Source organism: Artibeus jamaicensis, unplaced genomic scaffold (genome assembly GCF_021234435.1).
Source record: "Artibeus jamaicensis isolate MK-2021 breed Jamaican fruit bat unplaced genomic scaffold, CSHL_Jam_final contig_354, whole genome shotgun sequence".
Taxonomy (NCBI): domain Eukaryota; kingdom Metazoa; phylum Chordata; class Mammalia; order Chiroptera; family Phyllostomidae; genus Artibeus; species Artibeus jamaicensis.
This window is the reverse complement of record NW_026521803.1, coordinates 36,478,820-36,503,001: the sequence shown is the minus strand read 5'-3', so window position 1 is coordinate 36,503,001 and position 24,182 is coordinate 36,478,820. Positions and strand designations below refer to the sequence as shown.

The 24,182-nt window shown below is 51.0% G+C and overlaps 1 protein-coding gene across 1 annotated transcript in view; it reads right to left on the bottom strand.

Moving 5' to 3' along the window:
• Positions 1-353: 353 nt before the first annotated feature.
• LOC119054135 (O-acyltransferase like protein) overlaps positions 354-24,182 on the bottom strand; it is a 45,044-nt gene continuing 21,215 nt past the window's right edge. Inside the window, exons 7-16 of the mRNA XM_037152001.2 lie at positions 21,405-21,584; positions 20,547-20,649; positions 14,801-14,902; positions 8,851-9,016; positions 7,251-7,330; positions 4,201-4,314; positions 2,573-2,705; positions 1,875-2,061; positions 764-906; positions 354-491 (exon numbers count right to left, since the gene is read on the bottom strand). Coding sequence (XP_037007896.2) covers positions 354-491; positions 764-906; positions 1,875-2,061; positions 2,573-2,705; positions 4,201-4,314; positions 7,251-7,330; positions 8,851-9,016; positions 14,801-14,902; positions 20,547-20,649; positions 21,405-21,584 — 1,346 coding nt within the window. The remainder of the gene's footprint in view (positions 492-763; positions 907-1,874; positions 2,062-2,572; positions 2,706-4,200; positions 4,315-7,250; positions 7,331-8,850; positions 9,017-14,800; positions 14,903-20,546; positions 20,650-21,404; positions 21,585-24,182) is intronic.

Below are 24,182 nucleotides of genomic sequence, written 5' to 3'. Positions count from 1 at the left end.
ACGAGCATTTTAAGCCAAATTAGATTCAATTCATGATATTGGATGTTTTCATAAGATCATGGGTATAGAGCAAACACAGGATGAGACCAAAAATATTCAGAATTTTTTTTTTTTGCTAAAAAGTACATGCGAGGACAATGATCATACTACTAGAAAGATCATCAGAGAACTCTTCCACAGTAAACACTGAGAGCTCTCTTACAGGTCAAACACAGAGAGAGGCCTTGCACACTGTACACATTCGCAAATCGGACGCACACCCCTGTGCGGGCACGCAGGCATCTGTTAGGTACGTGAGGCCGCCCCTGCTTCTGTCCTTCACCACCAGTGAAGGGCCACCGCTCTTCGGGGTTTTACTCGACCGTCCCTGGCCCTGCAGGCATCAATCCCAGAAGGCACCGCTTCAGTTCCTGATACGGTTTCTCCATGAAGAGCGTCAGGGCCAGCCCAGCGATGAAGGTCAACACACAGTGTCCGGAGAAAAGGTAGAACTGGAGAGAGGCAGGGGCAGAGTGGACACAACCTTACTCTCAAAGTCCTCTGGTGTGCGGATGGTAAAGACTGCCGCCCTGGCTGCAGGAAAGGGATCTGCAGACGGACAGCCCTGACCATTAACACCGAAATACCTGGAGCAAGGGCAGGATGCTGTGCTGCGGCCCTCCCTCCAATAAAACAAAGGATGACGGGCCTCGAACGGAGCCAGCGGCTGCTTCGTGGCCCCGGAAGAGAGCAGCTGCAACGCCTCGCGGAGCTGCAGACTCACCATGTTCATGTCCGTGTAGTGAATGAGTGTTTCCTGAAGTCCGTTGTAGAGGATGATGACGATCGGGTGCACCAAGTAGCAAGCGTAACTGATGCTGGCCAGGGAACTCCAGGCGCCGCAAGAGAGCAGCCGGGCCACCAGACCTGGAGGGAACAGGCCTCCAGTAACCAAGCCGCAAGACCCTGTGGGGCCCGGGAGGGCACCGTTGTCATCGCTGCACCCTCCGGGTGCTGCCCCTGAGTCTGTGGACTTCCTCTTGGAAGGTCTTCATTCATGTTTAAGAGAATGCACAAAGGAAAAAAACCCACACCCAACTCCCCACTGCAGGAACATGGAAAAGTAAGAGAGGCTGACATTTACAGTCAGCTGACTTCTCTAGGCTGGTTTCGAACATTCTGCCTGTAAAACAATCTGCAGTCCTTTCACTAGTCTGGGTTCTAGTTCAAGGTGCAGCCACACGAGCTGCTGGGCCTCGGCGTGAGGCAGTTAACATCGCCAGGCCTTGAACTCTTCATCCAGTATTGGGCGTCTTGCATTTGATCAACTTCTAGGTCCCTTCAAAACAAACATTCCACAATGTGGATCCATTACTCCTTTCCAATGGGCCCATTGACCACTGAAGTTTGAGGACCACTGCTGTTGGTAACAGGGCTCCACAGAAAGGCTCTACCCAGGGCAGAAACATGGCCAACTCCACAGAATAAGACCCTGGACAGAGGAAGGAGCTCAGCACGGTCTGCTTTGCCCCCGACCACAGGTGACAGAAACGATGCTTTGAGCCATCAGGGCCTCGGCAGAGTCTCACGTAAAGAGAGGTAAACCGAGGCCGGGCCGAGTGGCCCTTGAACTCTTATTTCCTGCACTGGGGCTTTTCTCGCGACCCTGCCTGTTCTCTCCCAACTTGTAAACCAGCTTCGCTGGAGAGGCCGCAAACTTTCCTTCATGTGTACACGAACCAGTGTGAAAATCTCAGCATATGTGGGGTGTTTTCCCTGAGGAGATAAACAAATGGATGTTTCTGAGTCATTCGCCAACAAATAAGAGCCCCTCTGTGCACTGTTTTCACACTCGTCACCTTCAAAGGGACAGTGTGAGCACACAAGCATCATACCTCCGTAGCCTTCGTGACACGCAAACACGACCCAGCCCAGCGCGGCCGCCCACAGGGTCCGGTGCAGGGCCTGGTAGACAGCAGCGGCAGCCGGCCAGGTGCCCGTGGTGTCGTCCACTGTGTAAGCCACGGCGACCACCGCAAACAGGGTGGCCAGGGAGCAAGTCCACCCGAGCACCACCTGCACCTGCAGGGCAGGAGAGACGCCGCTCAGGGCCCGTGTGGCCGCTGTGCGTTTACCTACGTACACACCTGCCTCGTTTTGTACCACCGCTGTCACTCTAGGTGCCGAGCCGTAAACCTCAGTCAACACCCACATGTTTGGGTTAGTGGTCACGAGGGTCAGCGTGAGGGCAGGGTAGGGTGGATGTGGCCACGGCGAGGTAGCCCAAGGGAGATGCACACGGTGACAGAGGCGTTCTGGGCCCCGACTGCAGTGGCGGTTCCACACACCTGCACACCTGATAAAACCGCACAGAACTACACGCCCACACGTAAAGGACTACACATGACACCAGCGTATCTGAGGTCCATGAATGGACAGATGGCACTCCTCGGTGGTGACCGTGTCCTGCAGCTGTCACACGTCACCAGTGGGGAACCTGGGTCGAGGCGACACAAGACCTGCACTGCTTTTGACACTTGCCTTGACCCTTGAATCATCTTTAAGTGAAAATTGATGAAACAAGAAATCTTACCTTGGTTCTGAGGGTGCTCACCCGGTGGTCTTGGTGCATGTAAATGCTCAGAAAGACACCCACGAGGAACGGCCCGGATCGGCAGTAGGGCTTAGTGTAGTACTCCGAGAAATACAACACGGTTGCCTTTTCACTGAAGAACACAAGGAAACAAGATAAAGGCTATATTTGGCCTGGACACAGGGAAGGGAGTCTCTCAGATGCCCATGGAGTCCATCAGCAAATCCAAAGTGAAATTTGGGGTGCCTTTGTTCATTTCCTCAGTAACGATCTTGCTGCAGACCACAGCTGGCTTGCTCGGGTTCCAAATCCCTTGGGCCCCTCCACCCTGGATCCCAGGGAAATTTGATGGTTGCGTCCATTTACAATAGTTGTTTCTGGCGGCTGGTTTTGTCAGAATGACTCAGACGATGTGGCTCTCAGAACTGAACCCCTTCCAAAAGAAATGAATCTTCTCCTGGGAGCTGGTACAGAGTTCGGTGGCCTGGGCCACACCCGACTGATTCCACTGGCCTGAGACGGTGCTTTCTGGGGGCATCAGTGGGAATTAAAAGCCCTGCAGGGGACTCTCGTGCGCATCCAGAGCTAAGAACCACTGGGCAAGGCAGCGGTGAGCCTCCTCTCAGCCACCCGGCCACGCCCACAGAGGCCAATGACGTGACAGAGGTCATGATGCTCCCCAGATTAAAAGGCCTAGGGCAGAGTCATTCATTCATTCGCTCATTTGACCCTCCCACTCAGCAACACACATTGAGCACTCCATGCGCCAGGGATGGTCCTGGGCTACTTTACGTCAGGTGGTCAGCAGAGGCTGCTCTCAGAAGGTGACGTTTGCACAGACACCTGCAGGAAGTGAAGGAGCAAGCCCTGCCCAGATCTAGATTCTAAAGGGAAAGCATTTTTGTGTAAGGGAGCATCACGTGCAAAGGTCCTGAGGAGGGAGCACAGTTGGTGTGTGGACATAAGGAAGCCAGCAAAGCTGGTCCGGGAGTTGGCAAGACAGAGCGCGACAGAAGAGCTCAGACAGGGGCTCCGCTCTGAGAGCAATGGACGGCCCCTGGGGGAATTTGAGCAGAGGGCTTCCAGGATCTGATCTTCATTTGCATCACTAACTGCTGCATTGAGAATAGATTAGCAGGTGAGTTGTACCGGTTTATCCTGAATAATACACAAGATGGTTGGTCATAAGGAAACATGTTAAGACACACCTCACTGAGGAGGCAAAATGACACAGTGAATAAGGTCCTAGGTTCAACTCACACCTATGCCACTTAGTAGCCTGTGACCTTGAAAGGGTAACCCCAGCTTCCTCACTTTTCAGTCTCTGCATCCAACAGCAGAGGTTTGCCACTGGAGGAGACACAATCAGCCACGTGGGGGCGCTCCTCTCCTCTGAGAAGCATTTTAGTGGCCAGAAGACCCCCAGTGCCAACTGAAAGGTTCAGAAGTTTGGAAACAAAAGTGCAATCAACTTTTTTTAGGGGCCAAACACTTCCTACCCAGTGTTTCCAGAAGCCACTGTGCACAGCACAAACAGCCTAGTATTCACTCCCAGCCCTCCCTGGGAGGTCCCGGCATTCTCCGGGCAGGTGAGGGTCGTAGCAGGGTGGGCTGGGAACTGTGCTTACCTGGCTTCTGATGGAGCCGCCACAGGAAGGTCATGAGCCAGTGTGAGCAAAGCAGTGGCAGTGAAAGAAGCCAAGAACAGCATGGCCCCGAGGAGGACAAGGACATGTTTACTTCTGCAAAAAAGAGAGGACACTGACAAGAGTGCTCTTTAGTCTCCTTCACCGCAAAACCTGTGACCACGAAAGACTGGAAACCTTGGCAAAGGCTAGGCCATCCTCTAAGAGAGGCTGACATGGAGGCAGGTGTGGCTGAGTGGGGCTGGGCTGCAATGGAAGGAGCTGAGTTAGGCTTCAGACTTGACTGTTGACCAACTGCAGACTCTGTGCAGGACTTTGAACTTGAGTTTCCTATCCAGAACAGGATAGTAAAGACATCCTTTCCTGCCTCATCCTGAGGGTGACCACATAGCTCAAAATTAGACCAGGCTTGGGAATGTCCCAAGTTACCTATGAAGTGCCATGCAGACATGGTGGCCATTGATTTAGGAGAGAAAGGTACTGTCAGAGGCAGGGTGGGACCCAGGTGCACAGGTACCCACTCCAGGCCCAGGACGCAAAGTCTGAGACAAATGTCTGCACGCAAGTGGTTCACGTGGAGATGGAAGTAAGGGATGGGGCAGTAGAACAGGGAACAGAAAATTCAGTATGAGGATGAGCCACCAAGGTGGCCAATGTGCAAGTCTTCCAGAATGTTCTGCAGCGCTTCATGAAATACACCTGAATGAAAACTGTCCGGGGTGAGGGAGGGTAAAAGAAGGAAGCATTTTTCTACTGTCTTCTACCCCTCATGGGTCAAGAGTGATCCCCCACAAATGAATTCCTGCACGTTTTGGGGTTGTGTGTATCTAAGACACAGGGGTCCTGAGGGAGTCCCAGCTGCAGGATGTAGGAGGTTCTGGGGCAGAAAACGAGATCTAGGAACAAGGGCTCAGAGTGAGGCACCGACTGCTTGTACCAGCTAAGAACTCTGAGGGTTGGGACCAAGCAGTGGAACTGCCCAGCACAGACACAAGCCACTCCAGGCACGCCCCCCCCCCCCCCCCGGGTGATGCCTTTGACAGTCCTATTCCACGGTTTGATGTTGCCATGGTTCTCCATGAGGAAGAGATGAGCTGCCACTCAGTTATCACCAGAGCAATCCAGGGAGAAAAGGATTTTCATCCAAGAGTGTTCATCCTGTGGTAGCATCGATGCTTGGCATGGAGGCGGAGTCTGAGCTCAGTGGTGCTGCGATCGATGAGTGATGTCTGCAGTGAGTGTGGGTGGGGCAGGCTGGCAGCAGTGCTGCACACTTACCCCCAGCTCTGTCCTTAAACAACTGACATTCGATGCTAGTTTACTCTCCAAAGGAAATAAAAGCCTATCTTTTACCCCCTCCCTTCATTTAAAAGCTCAGTGTAGCTGCACAGTCACAAGCTTAGAGAATGCAGGCTCGTGGCTGAGGAAATGAAATCTGTCTTCCATGGCAGCTAAGGAAGACGCTGACATTGGGTCAGATTTCCTCAGTCACAGGGACACTCAAATAGGTTTTCACCAGGTGTGGCATAGGGAGGCACTGGGAACTGATTGTCCTAGGTCAGGGGTAAACCATCCCTTCTGACCATCTCACAAAAACCCGCAGTCACCCAAGCAAATATTTGTCTAACTCCCGAGGGGCTTGATCCCCATCCACAGCACCTCTCAGGAGCCAGACGAGGCTGCAGTAGCTAATGACCACTACAGCTAGACTAACAGTCACTGGTAGACACTGCCATGGGCTAGATTGTGTTGCCCCAAATTCTAACCCCCAGTACCTCCAAATGTGACTTTATTTGGAGGTGGGGTCTTTAAAGAGATGATTAAGGTGAAACGAGGTCACTGGGATAGGCCCTAATCCAATGGGGAAAAGTTTATGCCATAAAACTATTAATAAGAAACATACTAAAGTGCAAGTGCAGAATCCTTTCTTGCATAAAAAGCTATACAAAAAAGGATCCGAAGGATAGACACCGAAATATTGACAATGAGTTTACGTCTCCCTGAGGAGGAAATGGGGTGACTGTGTCCCCTCTCTTCATCCTAATGCTTTTGTTGTTGTGGTTGTTCTTGGGGCTGTGTGTGTGTGTGTATGCGTGTGTGTGTTATTCTCACTGGAGGACATTTTTCATTGCTTTTTAGAGAGAGGAAGAGAGAGAGAAACATCAATGCAAGAGAGAAGCATTGATTGATTGCCTCCCATGTGTATCCAGACCTAGAACTAAACCTGCAACCTCGGCATGTGCCCTGACCGGGAATGGAACCCACAAACTTTCAGTTGTGGGATAATGCTCCAACCAACTGAGCCACGCTAGCCAGGGCCACCCTAATGTTTTTTAGTATTTTTTTCCAATGTTCTCAAATTTAACAAATAAGAAGAACAAATCTTTTAAAATATGGCATGGATAAGAACACAAACTGTCAGTCTCTCCATGAATTACTGAGGCCTTAGTTTAGAGTTTCCAACCCTAACAGACACTCAGGTGGTAACTCTGATGGGGAGAAGCAGGTGTGCTGATGGATTGCTTGGGGGGTCGTAAACTCCTTCCCTCTTTCCGGAGAGCAATCTCACGACATGTCACACAGTCGTTCCTCCCCTTTGACCTGCTAAGTGCGCTTGCATCTATGTCCCCAAGGAAATAAATAAGAGCAGTGTGTTCCAAGGCACTCACTGAGGTGCCATTCACAGTCATGAAAACTTGGAAACAGTCTGGATGCCCGGCCGTCAAAATAATGGTTCATCCTGAAACCGACAAGCACACAGGTCCTGTCACTATGTGGACATGTTTGTAGGAACGGTGTTCCACGGGAGACACTCTGGTCATCACTCTGCAAGGACACAGACTGGTTTGCGGGGGGGCAAAACCTGGAGGGGGACGCAGGAGAAGGTAAACAGCGGAGGGTCGTGTGTTGCAGCCCCTTCTGAGGGGTCCGCAGCCCCAGTGCCCAAAGTGCTCTCCCCAGAGCTGGAGGGCCCTCTCGGAGATTCGTGGGAAAGGACACATAGGGAGAAAACCCATCCCCATAAGACTCACTTTCCATGGACAAAGACGATCACTGGTGTCATGAGGTGGAATTGAAAGTCGTTGGCAAGGTACCACGTCCAGCCGTTGCACTGAAAAGAGAGCAAGGGTGACCTTTCCCCATCATTGACTGGGTCTGCCTGTCACTGTCCTCCCTGCCTGGACCAGGAGCTGGTTCAGGAGAGAAGCTGGGGGATTTACGCAGGGAGAGGTGGGAATTTGGGGTCATGGATTCCTCACACGTACCTCACCACCTCTAATCTATGTAACAAAACTGGATGGTAGGTTCCCATGTCCGAAACAGAAATTCATTTGTCTCTCTTGTTTAAAAAACAACAAGCTAATCTCCGAGGACGGTTGTGGGAACTAAACTCTGTATGTTACACAAATGCAAGGGTTAATTATCGTTCTGGGGGGGCGGAGTCAGAAGGGACCCTGCAGTTCTTGCCCCCTGGCCTCACCCCCCCCAACACCTTCTCCTCCAGGAGGAGAGAATGTATCCCTTTAGAGTGGAGGCCTAGCCCCAGACGAGTTATGTGGGAAGCCCGGAGTTCCCACGTATGATTGACATGGGACCGTCTGGCCCGAGACACCTCTTTCCACAGTCTGTTCACAGTCTTGTGTGGAAGGAGGCAGCTACCTGCCTTGCTCCTTCCGTGTGGAAGTACCTGGGGGCGATCTTCCGGCCTCAGCGACAAAAGGCACCTTGGTCTCCCCGCCCACCCCCTCCATCCAAGGAAGATGAGATTTACCCAACAGAAATGACAGCTTTCCTTGTGCCAGTTGGAGAAAAGTCCCAGGGTGGGGAAATGGGTGAGGACTCAGATGTGACAGCCCGCACCCCTCTGCTTCTAAGGATCTAAGGTGGGCTTGACCTCAGAGAAGCTACGCAGCCCCAGCCAGCTGCACCCTCCATCGGCCCGTGTCCCAGACGTGGGCCCACCTGAGCGCAGTACGATGGTGACACACGCCCTGTCGGAGCCGCTGGGCACTCGTGCGCAAAAGACAGCGTCCGGTCAATAAATAGTTATGTGCATTATCAGCCCCACTCTAGTGGCCCTCTCTGTGGCTGCACTTGCCAGGCAGTATGCAAAGCCAGGGACACGATGCAGCTACAGCTATCTCAGTGGCATTTGCTCCAAGTTCATCACGAGGAAACTAGGACTTTGGGGAAGCCAAGACCGGTGTATGCAACTGTGTTGCTCTGCCAGATCTGGCTTCAGATGGAACAGAATTCATTCATTCAATGTTCCAGCCCACTACAGGCTCTCGGTGTGGAGGTGAAGAGACTGTCCATCCCCCGGGGCATCGTGGACTGGGACAGGAACTGTGATGCAGCAGGGCCAGCTGCGTTCAGGACATGCCCCCCGGTGGCTGGCCACTCCACGCCTCGTCCCCTGCTTCCCCCTCTGCCTCTCCCAGCAACTGCCCCTGCCGAGACCGGTGTAGCCGCCACCCCTCCATCACCAGAGACCGGCCTCCGGCATCACTGCTACTCCAGAGAATATGCCAGGAGAAAGGGGACCAGACACTTCAAGTTGGCCCATGGGCAGTTCACAGCACCATGGGACATGAGACATGGCCTTTGCTCCCAGATGCGCCTCGGACTCACCGCATTGCGGACCGACAGGAAGTTATTTAGCAACAGCAAGTTCGTCCACCACGCTTGCCGGCAGTTGTCCAGGTGGAGCTTCGGCACTTCCCAGACGGGTCCCCAGGGCACGAGGGAGAACAGTCCAACCAACAAGCACACGGAATACATGTGGAGAGGCTGCAGCCTGGCAGGGGACAGAGGGCGAGAGCAGGCGACTCCACGGTGGGCCCGCTCCCTCCCCCATCTGGGCACACAGAAATGGGCTGAGATGCTCTAACCCAGGTAACACGCTCTCCAACACTTGTGGGTTCAAACTCATTTCGTGTGCACCTATCGCGTGCTGGCTCGGGAGCTGCTGACGCCAAATACTGTTTGTTGCTCACTGAGAGGCAGGTCGTACCCGTCAGCCCCTGGGCTGGGAACTTTTCAGACACTTCCAAACCTCACACTACTCTGGTCGGGTAACTGTTACCTCCGTTTTACTGATGAGGAGATCGTAGCTGGGGGAAGTTCGGGTGCCTGGCCCGACGGGGCTCTGCCTCACCGAGGTCGACCTGCCATTGGCTCCGTCCTTCCCATGTGCCCTCCTGGGTGAAAATGTCTTCCCCGTCGCTCACTCCCTCTCTCCCTTCCTCGATTTATCTCTTCCTTCCTTCCCTCACACCCTACCTCCTTCCAGGCGGGATTTGAAGCGGCTGTAAAGATGACGGATGAGGCACCCAGGGTCTAGACCAGTGCCGTTTGATGGAAACAGAATTCCAGCCATACCAGCCCCTGAGTGTTCTGGTGACCGCGCTTACAGAAGTCAAAAGAAATGAGTACAACTCATTTTAACGATACACTGTATTTTGCCGTGTATGATGCGCGCCCATGTTTTTTGGCCCAAACTTCCAGGAAAAAAAGTCCTGCATTTTAATTTTTAATTCAATTATTTATTTATATTTAGAAACAAAACTGATTATCATATATCCGGGGCATTATTTTGCATACCGGACTTGTTACTGCTTTCTAGAGTTACACGTTTAACACATAAGCATAAATAAGAGAATTAGAGCCCTGGCTGGTGTGGCTCAGCAGATTCAGTGCCAGCCTTGGGGCCAACCGGTGGCTGGTTTGATTCCCAGTCAATACAAATGCTTGAGTTGAAGGCCAGGTCCCCAGTAGGGGGCGCTTGCAATCATTTTTATGCAAAGAAGGTAAAGGGCATGCAGAGGCCTTTGCTTGGAGCTGACAGTCTGTGTGGTTCTGGAATGTGGGTGGCACTGGCTTTTGTGAGCCAAACTTCTTCTCTAGGAAACAGATCCTCTGATTTGAGAAGCCTGAGCTGGCAGATTTCACTGGCTTTACTTTCAGCATAAAAGCTCAGTAAGAAAAGTGTTAAAGGACACTTCTGTCACCCTGGCTGGTGCAGCTCAGTGGATTGAGTGCCGGCCTGCAAACCATAGGGTCACTAGTTTGATTCCCAGTCCGGGCACATGCCTGGGTTGCAGGCCAGTTCTCAGTAGGAGGAATGGGAAAGGCAACCACACATTGATGTTTCTCTCCCTTTCTTCCTGCCTCCTTTCCCCTCTCTAAAAATAAATAAATACAATTTTTAAAAAATGAGAATTAAAAACATTTAAATAAATATAGAATTAGTACTGCCCGTGCATAATGCACATCCTTATTTTTCCCTTAAAATTTTGGGCAAAAAAGTGTGTATTATACACGGCAAAATACAGTAGATTATTTAGCCCAACAAGTTCATGATCTTATCATATTAACAGGTAACCAGTACAAGAAACTATGGAGCTCTTTCGCGTTCTCTTTTCTTCTACTAAGTCTTGAGAGTGTGTGGCAGCAGCTCTCCGGGGCTCGTGTCAGGTGGCCGCCTGTGGGACAGCCTGGGTGGCAGGTGTCCACACGGCTCTGCAGCGGGGAGGCACGCGCCATTCTGGGCAGGCTGTGGTCAGAGACCTGGCTTTGAAAACCGCATTTAAAAGCTCAGGGTAGAGCAACAAAGGGCAGAGCACACGGCCCAGCAGCACCTCCATCACCTCCATCACCCCTGGGTGGGGGCGTCAGGGCCCGGGGTTGGGGGGTGACAGGTGGGAAGGGCGGGACTGCTGGAGTGCCCCCTCAGCATCATCACAGGTCAGCACCCAGCACTCAGGACTCAGACCCATGGGCTTCCTGTCCTCCCCAGGGAGTGTCCAGGAGGGCGGGGAAATGCAGGGAGCAGGGCTGGAATTGCCCGTCAGAGTCAGGCAGCGAGAGCACCGGACTGTGACAGATCAGCTCAGGCAACAGCCACGAAGCCCTCCCTGGGTGCTGGGCCCTCCCTGGGTGCTTCCACCAGCCTCCCTTCCCACAGTCTGTCTCCACCCCCTCCCCTGGAGAGTGAGTTGGCCCCTGCTCCCATCAGAAGCAGAGCTCAGATTAGACGTCCTCAGGAGGGAGCGTAGGAGAGTCTGCATCCCCCACCCATTATCCACAGCCCTCCCTGGGGCGCTGGTGAAAATGCAGCCTGTGGGGGCAGGGCGGAGGCTGCTGGATGGGCTCAGAGTCAGGAGTGAGGCTATAGGGAAAGAGCAAGAAATGTGGGTTCTGGTTTTGTCTAAATTTTTCACACTAAGAAAATCAGATCACTTCTGTGGAAAACACAGGCGATGATTCCTTCTATTCTTCAAAGGGGAGGATTTCTGCCCCCTTAGATTTTTTTGAGAATTAAATGAGATCAACAAGGAAACAGTTTGAAACATTGAAAGCGTCATATAAATGTACAAGTGCTTCAGGGTTTTCAAAGCTTCCAGAAGACTTAAAGTCAGAGTAGGTTTTCAAAGATGAAAATGTGCAATACTGGCCCCGTTGGGGAGGTCTGAGAAGCAGGCCTCTCAAACCATCAGTTACACTGGTAGGAATTTACCTGCAAACATGTTCACACAATGGCACAAATACGTATGTACACACGAGCGTGGTATCATTGTTTGAAATAGCGAAACACTGGGCAATTTCCTCCGTGCCCATTGATGGGGACGGGCTGTGCACATGATGGTCTACCCACGCAGGCCCACACCGGGCCACCTTTCAAATCAGGGAGGCGGGGCCTTGCATGCAAATAGCATATGCCAATGTGAAGTTATGAAGTGGAAGAGCTGAGTGGAAATAAACAGTGCATAGAAATCCGTGGAACGTCTCTGCAGGAGTCCACAGGAAACGGTTCACAAAGGCGCCCATGCAAAGTGAGGCTGGCTGGGCCCCTTCGTGGAGGGGTGTGACCGACCATCTGTTACGGTCAAACGTTTCTATCACAACCTGTCTTTTTAAAACCCCATCATGGTTTAGATGTAGGTCCCAGTAGGAAGAGTCGTGTCGTTTTAAGGGTCTGGATGGAGCCTTTGTCCTCCTCCCTATCCAGGAGATCATCTCTGTGCCGACTGACCCCTGGAAGGTGGGTTTTTGCATTTTCTTAGCACGTGCAGTAGCCCCACGTTGGTCTGCTGTTTCCTGCCCCTCCCGGTCACCGTCTGTCCTTGGCCCTGCAGTCCAAGTGATCCTTGTGGAATGTACATGTGACCACGCCACTGCCCTATAGAATGCAGAAGACGCCCAAGGCTCTTGTCTCGGAGTGAAATGGAAAGTCCCTCCGGTGGCCCCAGACCCCACAGGACGGGGGCCGCCCACCCCCTGGCCCTGCCTCTCGGACCTTGTTCCTCTGTTTCCACTCCAGCAGCCTCAGGCCCTTGGAGGATGTTCAAACACACCAACTGTGCTCCCTCCCCTGGGCCTTCGTACTGGGTCCCCCATGAATAGACTCTTCTTCCCTCAGAGCATTTTCTTTACTTAGAACATTTCCTGACAAATGTCATCTTCCCTGGCCACCCTTACAGAGGAAGACCCTGTCTAATTTCCTTCTCCAAATTATCACTTTGTGCCATTTATCATCACCAACTTGTTATAAATTTATTTGCATACTGCAACTGAATGTTGCCTACTTATTTGTTTCTTGTCTATCTCTATTCACCGGAACGTAACCCTCATGCCGGAAGGCACTGCACAGTTTATTAACTGCTAAATCCCCAGTGCCTAGCGCACAGCGGACCCTCAGTAAATACAGAACAAGAGTGTGGACAATGATCGTACTCCCAGTCCTGTTGGAAGTAAGCAGACAAGGAACAAATCGTAGCTGAGCAGTAACAGAGTTTGCCGGCATCAGTGACAAGCTCAGAGGAAATGGCTCCTTTTCCACTGGGTTTACCTTGAAGAGGATGTCCGAACAGTGGGTTGGTGACATTGTCGAAAACATTGTCCCAGGTTGGACTCCTTCTCTTCCTGGTCCAATCTGGAATTCTTCCAGACCTCCCTGTCTCAAGAATGTCACCACCATCTGCCGTGTCGCTCAGGCCAGGAATGGCAGTGTCCTTGACTTGCCCTCTCTCTGTTCCCACTGGAAAGCGCCACGCCAAATCCCGCTCTCCGGCCCAGGCGGTGCAGCAATGTGCCCACAGGGGTCCTTGCCTCCATCTTGCCCCAGAATGCCTCCCCACCCCCCCACCTCCCACCCTGAGCTCTCCCTGTCCCCCACCATGGCTTGATCTGCCTGGCCAAACACTTCTTGCTCTCCAATCCCAGCTCCAGGATTTTCCCTCTGAAGCAAGTTTACTGGGCAGAACCCAGCACACTGTTAAATCCCCACCACAGACCCTAACCACCCCATCTTATCACTGTGAACCCGCAGCCTGGATGCCGCTCCCTCTCCTCCTGAAGACTCAGGACAGTCAGGCTGCTTGACCCGGCGCCACACACCCAGCTAACAATGACAGAAGAGGCGTTCTGAGCCTCCCAGGATGAGGGCTAGGTTTAACCATGCCTGGAAGACAGCCCACAGCCCCGCTGAAAGCAGATCAGTAAAGGTCTCTGCCTTCACTTGCACTCATTCTCAACCTTTTTACAGGAAAAGTCAAAAGGCGTAAATAGCAATAACAATAGTAATAATGATAACTCACATTTATCGAAGGCTGACTGGGTGTCACCTACTTTTCTAAGTGCTTTACATCCATTATCCCACTTACTCCTCATGAGAGTGAAAGGAAGGGATGTCATTATTGTCTCCACTTTTACGATGAGAAAACTCAAGCACAGAGAGGCTGTGACATTTGCCCAAAGTCACACAGCTGCTAAGTGGCGGAGCCAGAAAACAAGCCCAGCAGACAAGCTCCGGTCAGTTCCTCCCCACTCTATGCCATTAGCCCAGAAGGTGGCTCCAGTCCTTCCCTCCTGATGTCACGACAGTACAGCGTGACAGGAGGGCAGGGGCCCTGAGGAATGAGAGTCGGCCTCCAGTTCAGCAACTGACTGTGGAAAATATATAAACGGAGGGGGTGGGTTCCATGAGTTGAAGGTCATTTCTCTATAAATGTAGGCGGTCCTATTACATGCCTGCCACTCTGCTGTCCTGCGGATTTCATGTTCTGTCCCAATGCTGCCATCCTCCGGCCCCCACCACCCACACACGTGTGAAGACATCACCCTGCCTCTCGCCCAGCAGAACGACCGCTGTCCCGAGCATCGGCCAGTCTGTCTCCTGGTTGTATCTTATTTTATCTTCATTACTACCATTAACACTCTTATTTACAGGATCCAATTAGAACCAATGGCAGGAGCCATACCAATTCTCCTGGTGAATAAGGATTCTGTGAAAATCTGACAGTACAGTTACTGGAATCTGCTGTCCATCAGCTTAAGGAATAAGGATGTTTTTGCTGGTTTAAGAGAGCTCAAATTTTATTAGGACAAATACCATGAAAACTGGAATCTCCCATTGGCAAAAGCCATTAAGCCAGTAAAAATCAGCTATATTTAAGGAAGAAAATGATGTCTCTCCATTTATTTTTCTTTAAAAATTATTTCAAAAGAGAGTTTGCGAATTTACAGATCAGAAATTACTACACGGCCATAGTAAATTGAGAAATTATACAAATAAACCTACCTTATAAAGCGATTAAAGCAGTATCTCAGTATGATATGAGCAGTTATTCCTTTTTCTGAAGGCTGCTGCATCTTTAAAAATGACTTCACACTTAACCAGCCACTGAGAAAAAGAGAAGAAAAGTCACAGGAATTACCAGCCAGCGATGCAGCTTGTCGGCTGATTAATCTGGTTTCTCTATCAAGGCAGGATAAATGCTGCTGTGATAACAAAACAAGCCTCCAAGTCTTAAAACAACGAGCGTTTTTTTCCTTGTTTCTGCCGCATGCCCACAGCCATCCACTCTGAGGTCAGCGACTTCAGCACTGGGGACCCAGGCTGGTGGAGTCTCCAAGATCACCAGGGATCATAGCAGAGATGGCCTCAAGCCAGCAGTCACCTGTCCTAGCCGAGAGAGGCCGTGTTTAAAGCTCTCAGCATGAGGCCAGTACCAGGTCAGCCCGGGCGATGCGGTCCCACCAACCACTACGGGGTGGGAAAATGTCTCGTTACCAAGTGTCTGGAGGGAGGAGAGCTGGAAATGTCTGGCGAATGCTAACCACTGCCACGTTGGTCTTGGCAGTGAAATAGTGTCAAGGCTTTTCGTTTCTTCCCTGGTCAGGGCACATACAAGAGTCAACCAGTGGATGCATAAATAAGTAGAACAAAAAAATAAATGTTTCCCTCTCTCTCCCCACCCTTCTCCTTCTCCCCCTTTCTTCCTCTAAAATCGGTCAATAAAAATGTTTAATCATTCATTTCTCTAGTACCAGGTCATTTTCACGGTACCATCTCTGGGGTTGCTTTTGCTTCTTGGGCCTTACCAACCACGTTGCAATGGCTTTTGAGTGAATTGAATAATCAAAGAAGTGAGTAAACAGCCCTGTTAGGTGAAGGGGACTGTATTACCGTTCCTGCCTACCTAATGCGGATGTTCAGACCCCCAGACCGTTACGTGGGCTGCCCACAATCCCTGTGAGCATCCCCAACCAGCACATCCTGGTGACAAATTCACGAGGGGTCAGTTAAAGAAACTGAGGTTAGGCCTTGGAGTCGTAATGTGATGGTAAACAAGTTTGTGAGTTTCCCATCCTTGGTACAAAAATGATCCTGTGGGCGTTTCCCTCAGGAATGAATGCATTTCCTCTGCAAAAGGCCTCATCTGTTGGGTGGGACTTGGAAGGGAGCAGGGGCTGTTGGAGGACGTCTTCATTCTCTGCCAGCGAGAACTTCTAGAGACATCTAAGAAAGAGCAACGCAGTGTGGAATTAGGACGTCGGTTCTCATTCTGGCCTCCTCTGAAGTTCAGGGAAGGACGAACCAGGGGCCTGAGCAAGCCTGTGTTTCAGCGTGACCGGCTCCCCCCGGCCAGTGTGGTTGCTAAGCAAGGCCTGGGTTTCCCTCTGCATGCGCCATCCAGCCTTAGTCCATGAAGACAGGACAGAGGAAAAGTCTGGCATGAACACAGGCTCTGAGCAACACGAGCGGTTCCAGGAGACCAAGAAGAGCCAGAGACCTAAACAGACTGGGAGAGAGTGAAGTCTTGCAATGGAGAAGTCACCCGGAGCAACAGAAAGGGATTCTAAAACGTCACTGGTTAACCTGCCACGTCTTTGGTCTTCCTGTGTGAACCCATCAGTGATGTCATGGTTAAGACATACTTTTGCCATGAAACAAACATTCCACTTGACCTCTGATTCTAACTTTCCCAGCTGGGGGACTTGAGTACATTATTTCATCTCTGAATACCAACTCTCTCATCTGTAAAATGGGCCTGATATTGGTTCCAGCTCCGTAGGTGGATTGGGAGACATGTGCAGGACAGGAGACTGTAAGCTCTTAGCAGAGTGGCCATATGAACTTTCATTCTTAGTAACGTTTCCATTGTTCAAACACAAAGTTCCCTTAAAAGCCTATATGCACTTTATAAAGTTAATAAAATGAAATTGTAAGGAAAAAACAGTTACTGAGACTGGCAATGAAAAGTAAAAGCAAACGGCAGCAAAGAAAAAATGTATTTCTTTGTTTCTTAGACGGTACTGGGATCTCCAGTACACGAGCGGTTCAGGGTCCGAGTTCTCGCCTTGCTGGAGTTCAGTCTGTGGCAGCGGCGGCAGCAGCTGGACAGCCTGTACCAGCCCAGGTGTCTGATTGAGTGGGTCTGGGCGGGGCCTGAGAATCTGCATTTTGAACAAGCTTCCGGAAAATGTCGGTGCCATTGGGCAAGGACCCGACGCTCAGAACCACAGATAGTGGGAAGAGCTCTCCCCAGGCTGCCCCCCGAACCAGCTGTGAGGCAGCACAGATTTGCAGTTTCCTGGACATTTGGAATTTCAGTCACCTGGGTCTGTGTTTCGGACACCTCTGAGCTAACCCTATGGTTCCTCTGTTGTCTCGGTTTGGCCCAGGATGACCGATGGCCTCTCAAGTCCTTCATCCTTCCCTCCTAGTGGCAATTCTGTAGCTTGAGCTTGGCCGTGGTTCCAGCCGTCCTGATCGGTCCTTGCCAGCCGCCTTTCCAGAGCTTGGAGCTCTGCCCACAAGTGCATTTGGAATATGGTGCGGGGTGGGATTTTTCTTTTGTTTTTTGTTTTTGATTGTTTTTGCCTTGTTCATATCAGCCTCCTTTGCAGGGAACAGAGTTCTGGTCTTTGCTGGGCTGTAAACAGGCTTCACTGCCCTCAGCACCTGCCCTAGGTCTCCGACAGTTGGGCTTCACCTCTGGGTTAGACTCAGCTGTGCCCCGTTGGGAAGTCTACTGCCCAGAGATTCCAAATCTCTGCTGGGCTTGCCGCTGAGGGTGGACTCTGACCTTTATCTGTCTGGGCTACTGTCTGTTGTCACCTTGGCCACCTCCTAGCATGAGCTGTTGCCCTAGTGGGCAGGCTTCAGCTTATTCTGCCCCCTACTTTTTCTGCCCCCAAAACTGCCACACTAGAGTCTCGAGATAAGACAATTAAGAAATCATTCCAACAGTGATGTGTTGAGCAGTGTTACGTGCCTGGCACTGCCCTCGGCACTGGTGATAGCGGCTCCTGCAGCGGGAGACATCCTGCCTTACATTCCAGTGGAGACAGAGGAGAGAGACACAGAGAGAGAGAGAGAGAGGTGCTATAGTGATTAGATAAAGAGAACAAACAAATCAGGGGAAGTGAAGGGGGGCGCTGGGTGGGTCGTTTTAGATGGGGGACAAGAAAGGCCTTGTCAGGCTCCTTTCCCAACTCCTCCTCTTCCTTCCAGCTTCTAAAGGCTGGGACATCGGATGTCCGGGATTCAGCCCCAATCTGCCATCCCGCGCTCCTCCCGGCATCCGACTTGGTCCTGTGGCTTTAAAACCACCAGTGTTCCAGGTGCTCCACAATTTCCCTCTCCAGCCTTGACATTTCCACTGATCTCCAGACCCACAGAGGCAACTGCTTACTTCACATCTCTGCATGGAAGTCTGCAAGGTCCTTCAGCCTTAGTGCGTCCAAAACAGGAAGCTGGACTTCTCTCTCCCAAGCTGCTTCTCTTCTGATCTCCTTCCCGTCAATCACTAACATCACCACCTGTTCAGTTTCCAAAGCCAAAACCTAGACGTCGGCATCAACTCCTTCTTTGTTCATATTTCACGTCCAACCCATCAGCACATTCTAACAATCCCACCTCTAAAATGTATCTTGAACATGGCCTTCTCTCGATCCCAGCCACCAACACCCAGTCCAAGCCTTAATCATTTCTCATCTGAAATTCAACAAAGGTCACCCGATTGATCTTCCTGCTTCCTCCTCAGCCCTCGTTAGATCCAGTATTGACATGGCAGCCAGAGTGACCCTGTTAAAGTGTCAGATCATATCACCTTCCAAGCTAAAGCGATCCAGCGACTTCCCATTTCGCCAACACAGCCACCCAAACTCCTTGGCATTGCTACAAGGTCCTCCGAGGTCAGTCCCGCCCCCTTTCCTGCCTTCACCTTCGCCCTTCCCCCCACGCCCACACTATCCTTCAGCCTTCCTTCTGTTCTCTCAGTTTCCCACCGAGGGCTCAGGATGACCTATAGCCTCTGATGCCCTTCACAAGGCTCGCTCTCTCTCGACTTAGCCCTTTTTCCCTAGTTGCTCCCTCTGCCAGGAACTTTCTCGTCCTGGGCTTCCTCTTGCCATTCAGGTCTCGGATGGGACGGCCCCTCATCAGACCAGGCTTCTCCAACCTCATTGAAACAGCTGCTTCTCCTATCTCCTCTAGTTCTTCCCTGATATTTATCACTACCAGCTTGTTTTTTGTTCATTTCTATGCTTGTTGCTGGTTTCCTATGCATACACACACACACTCTCTCTTTCTCTAATGGAAGCACCAGGGGAGGTCCATCTCTGTTTTACCCACGGCTGTATCTCAGGATGATGCCTGACAAATAGACATTCACCAGGCTGTGGCTGGATGGATGGGTGCTTAGCATCTGATAAGAAGAGCTGCTATCTACCATCACCACCTCCCTGTGAAGGAGGAAGGCACATTCAGCTCAGGAGGCAGGGCAGCCCCGTGGCTAAAACGTGAACTCCTGAACACGGAGTCAGGTGCCTGAGTTTCAGTCATGGCACCACCGGGACTGTGCCCTTCAGTCTCAACTTCCTTCTCTTCAAAGTGGAGGTTTTATGCTCTGTCCATACAGCGAACGATTACTCAGCCACAGAAGGACATGATGTTCTGACACCGGCTACAACATAGATGGGCATCAAAAACATCAAGCTAAGTGACAGAAGCCAGCACAACAGGCCACATGTGACGCAATCTGTTTCTATGAAATGTCCAAACAGGTAAACTCACAGAGACAGAAAGCAGGTTTCCAGGAAGGGGGGGACAGGGGCGGCTGGGGAGTGACTTCTTCATGGGCATGAAGTTTTTTGGGGGGGTGATGAAAATGTCGGGAACTAGACAGAAGTGGTGGTTGTACAACCTTATGTACGTGCCAAATGCCACTGAATTGTTCACTTCAAGCAGTCGATTTTGTGTTATGTGAATTTCACCTCAACTTAAAAAATGGGGAATTTTTTCTGTAGAATGCCAGCCCCACACAGCCAGATCTTAGGGGTATTTATTTATTGATTTATTTAAGTATATTTTATTGATTATGCTATTACGGTTTCCCATTTTTCCCTACCCTTTGTTCCCTTCCACCCAGGATGCCCATTCCCTCCAGCATCCCCTGCCTTAGTTCATGTCCACGGATCATACATATAAGTTCTCTGGCTTCCCCATTTCCTATACTATTCTTAACCTCCCCAAAATGGGGATTTTAACAGGGGTCCCTACCACACTGGAGCATGAGGATTCAGTGTAGAAATGCTGCAAAGTACTTCACATGGTACCTGACATTTTCCAAACCATTAAGGAATTTTACCTCTTAGTAGTAAATTGAAATAAACATAGCTTTGTGAAACAACAACACTATTTTCTCTTTTTTCCTTCACATTTTCCTATAGCGAGAACCAGAAACTTTACCATGGATTTGCATCTGTCTACAAACCACATTTGAGAGCCACTAAAATAAATGATTTGGAGACATAAAAGCACCTTTAGTAAAAGGCTTATTTTAGAGGGGCCGCCCTAGCTCATCTAATAAACTGCGCATGCGAGGGAGAGGAGCTTGTCCAGAGACGGACAGAAGCAAAGGCCAGGTGAGTAAAGGTGAGCTATTCAGTTATTCTCTCTAAAGTGAGAAGGGCAACATGCACACACGTCCCCAGACAAAGAGCAGCAAGCACAGTAGCAGAAATAAATGCCATGTCACCTGATCAGGAAGAACGTGTCGACGCCCAGGTAGAATGGGCCACTCCGGGAGCAAAGGTACAGCGGGTTTTTCAGCACCCTGGCTCTCCAGTCAAGCACGTTGTCTGTAACAAACAGAAAAGGCAGTGTCTAGTTGTTTAAGAGAAGAAAATCGTGCAATTTTATCTTTTCAGAAAAGACAAAGGGAACACCTTCAACTTTCAGTTGTATCGGGAGGGTTCTGTGCTCTCCACCATTCCCTTAAAAGGACCAAAAATAAAAGGGGTGACTGAGGTGCCTGATTGTAACTAAGGCTTCACGCTCCTCTGGCCTCTCACGGGGGCCTCAGCCCCGTGGGGCTACAGCAGCATCACCCACTTGTGGACTGATGTGGATGTCCTGGGGGGTTCTTCACACAGCCCTTCCCTGCCCCCGTTCTGGCACCTGTATTTGGCTCCTGGTGAGAGAGTCGCACTGAGTGTGCTTAAACGGGAATGCTTCAGGGGCGTAGGGACCGGGAGAAGGACGAAAAGCAGTGATTTGACTGATGCGTAAGATGTGTTTATGCTTGCCTGTGTTTCCAGGAGGAAAAAAGAATGCTAGTCTGTGGCTTCACTGTCAGGATGAGAGGGAATGCATCTGTCTGGACAATGAAAATGCAGCTCTCCGGTATCACAATCACCTGGTACCCAGGTGCCTAACCGATACCTCGGAGGAGGTAAAGCAGCCACTGGCCACCGGCCAGAACTCATGGACGGGAGGTCACAGCCATGTCTCAGAAACAGAAGGAAAGCTGGGGCCTCCCCTCCTGTGGCCCAACGCGATCCCCTCATACAAAAGAGGCTCTCTCCTGTGACTGCTCCCTGAGGCTCATCCGCACCCAGAGACAGCCACGCAGTCATCTGACCAGTGTGCCCCAACATGATCCAGAGGAGACTCAAGACTCGGATGCCGTTCAGGGCAGAGCACGTGTTTCCTGGCGTCTTGGTAGTCCAGATGGCCGGCATAGTCTTCTGCCAAGAAAAGCATTTCAGAGCATGGTCCACGGCTCCTAGAAACCCTGGGTGAGAACAAAGGTGTTACTGCCTACCTGGAGGGCCAGGTCGATCCGCATGCTGCCTCACAAACAAGAGCCAACACACACACCAGTGATCCTGGCTGTTGCCGGATGCTCCCTCGCTGTGACCCTGGACCACCAAACTCAGTTCTCCATCAACCCCTATTGATCTATAAGTGAATTTTTGGACTTGGTCTCCCTCCCCAATGACCTTGACTTTGCCTAATAGGCATGACTTGAGGTTGGAGCCTACACAGCCTTGCACAGAATGTACTGTCCAAGTGCAGGCCCCAGGATGCTAATGCCTGACCATAGTCCTGTGTTAGAAAGGGTTGGGGGAGGGGAACCCAGCCACGAGGCCAGCATTTGCTAGAAATGGCATCCCTGGCCCTCTTCCAAGAATGAACCACTTGCAAATAACATCCCTACCTGTCAAGGAACAGGTATGGAAACAGAGGCAGGGCTCCAGGGCTGAGGCTGCGGGCCTTACAGTCAGACATGCTGAGTCTGGCTGTCACTTATTAGCTCTGACCTTTGCTAAGTGAAATTAACTTCTCTGCATTTAAATTTCCACATCTGCATAATGGGAACCAAAGTAGATCTTTAATCACAGGATTATTGTGAAGAACAAATGAGATAATGTCGCAGCTGCTATGCTGGCCATTTTAATTAAGCCCTATTGCTTTAAGAATAGTTAATCCCTTCTACTTATTCCCTCTATTTTTTCAATGTAATGTAACTCATTCTGAGAGCCCATTAAGTGGCTAGAATTGTGAAACAGGAGTCTCCAAAGCTCAAGCTGCTTCTGAGGGACTCGTATTTTCTCCTGGACGGAGCTTGGTGCCTTGAACATGGTGGGCCCCAGAAGTCCTTGCAGAATTGAAACTTATTCACCAGCGAGAGCTGCCTTGTAACCGAGCTCTGGAAATCCAAGCCGACTTCTTAAATGGGAGAATGGACTTGCATCACACTCAGAGACTGCAGCCATAACTAGGCATTTCCCCACTAGAGCTATCGCTCCCAAATGTGCCTGATGAAGGCACACGGCTCATCCTCTCGTTCAGAGGACTGTCCCCTCACCGGGGACAGGCAGAGCCACAGCACAACGAGCAGTCCCACACCTCGCGTCCCTGGTCCTCTCAGCTCCCCGACAAGCCACCAACTGCAGTGGAGAGACACCTGGGCCCTACCGAGTCCCGCCCAGTTTCTGAGCCTCCCTGGCTCCTGCTTCCTCTCTTGTCTACTAAGCACACTTCCTGGCAGGGTTCTCTGTGAGGATTTGAGAATGTTGGTCAAACATCTGGCCCAATGCCTAAATTGGCAAGCAAATATGGAACGTTTTGCTATCATTATTTTTTTTTCCCACCTAGAGTCTATGTGTGGATCAACTTAACTAGCAGCAGCTTGTACAACCTCCTGAAAATGGCCACCAGGAAAGACAGCCTGTCTGAGTGCCATTTCACAGACTTGTAAGTGGCAAGAGTGACAAACCCCAGGAGCCTGGGGAGGAGCTGATGAAGCATGCATGTGAGCGGTTCTCAAATTGGGGGTCCCTGGACCACTGCCTGGGGCCGAGTTAGAGGTGCAGTCTCAGGCCCCACCCCAGACCTACGGAACTGGAATCTTGGGTGAGACAGGCAGCCCTCCAGGAGGGTCAGGGTGCTCGCCAAAGTTCGAGAACCGCTGGCCGCGACCAGGCTTGAAAAGCCCTGGCAGCCCCTTTCAGTTATTCTCTCCATGAGCCACTGTAAGCAATGAACACAGAGCAAGAGCCCTGGCTGCCAGGGGCTGAGGCCTTTAGCTGCTTCCTTCACAAAAGCATCCTCAAACATTCATTCACATTTTTCTCATCTAAATGGCAAAGGACAGGCTCATGTCACGGGAAACCACACGGAGCGAGTGCAGTGATGACTTGGAAGATACTGAACCAGGAGTGTGAGATGCCCAATCTGGCTCCGAACCTCCAGAAGTCTCTGTGGTCTGAGGTTTATCTGACTCTCTCTGCGCCTTGAGTTTTATTTTCAAACATTTGGGAATGTGATATTTTACTTTGAGGGTATGAAATTAAAAAATTGCTACAGCAACAGAACATGGACCCCCCCCCCCGCATTTGGGGGCCACTGTTAAATGTAGCTGTTAAAAAAACTACCATAACCTTAGTTTCCCAATCGTACAGAGTGTCATTTTGGGTGAAGAAGCTAAAGCTTCAGGGGCTGATTCCTGACACCATACCATGTAGGTCTGCCCTGATCTGGCCTTGCAGATCCGGACTCTTGGGAAACCCTACTACTGGTGATCAGCAATGGTGAGTTTGGTAACTGCGGGCCCCCCGTCCACGTGACAATGAGATGCCTGCAGCAGGTCCCTCCCGGGGTCAGTCCACCTTTGCAAGGTCAGTGTGGCGAGAGGTCTCAGCCCCCACCCACCCCCCTTCCTGCCTTAACTTCCTAAGAAGGAAGAAGAGAACAACAATTAGGATGAGGTAAGTATGTGATCTCATTTAATTCCTTCCACAAACCCCGCTTTATGCTCCGATTCTGCACAGGTGGCAGATGAGGTTCCCAGAGGCCTGACAACCTGACCAAGGGCAAACAGAAACCA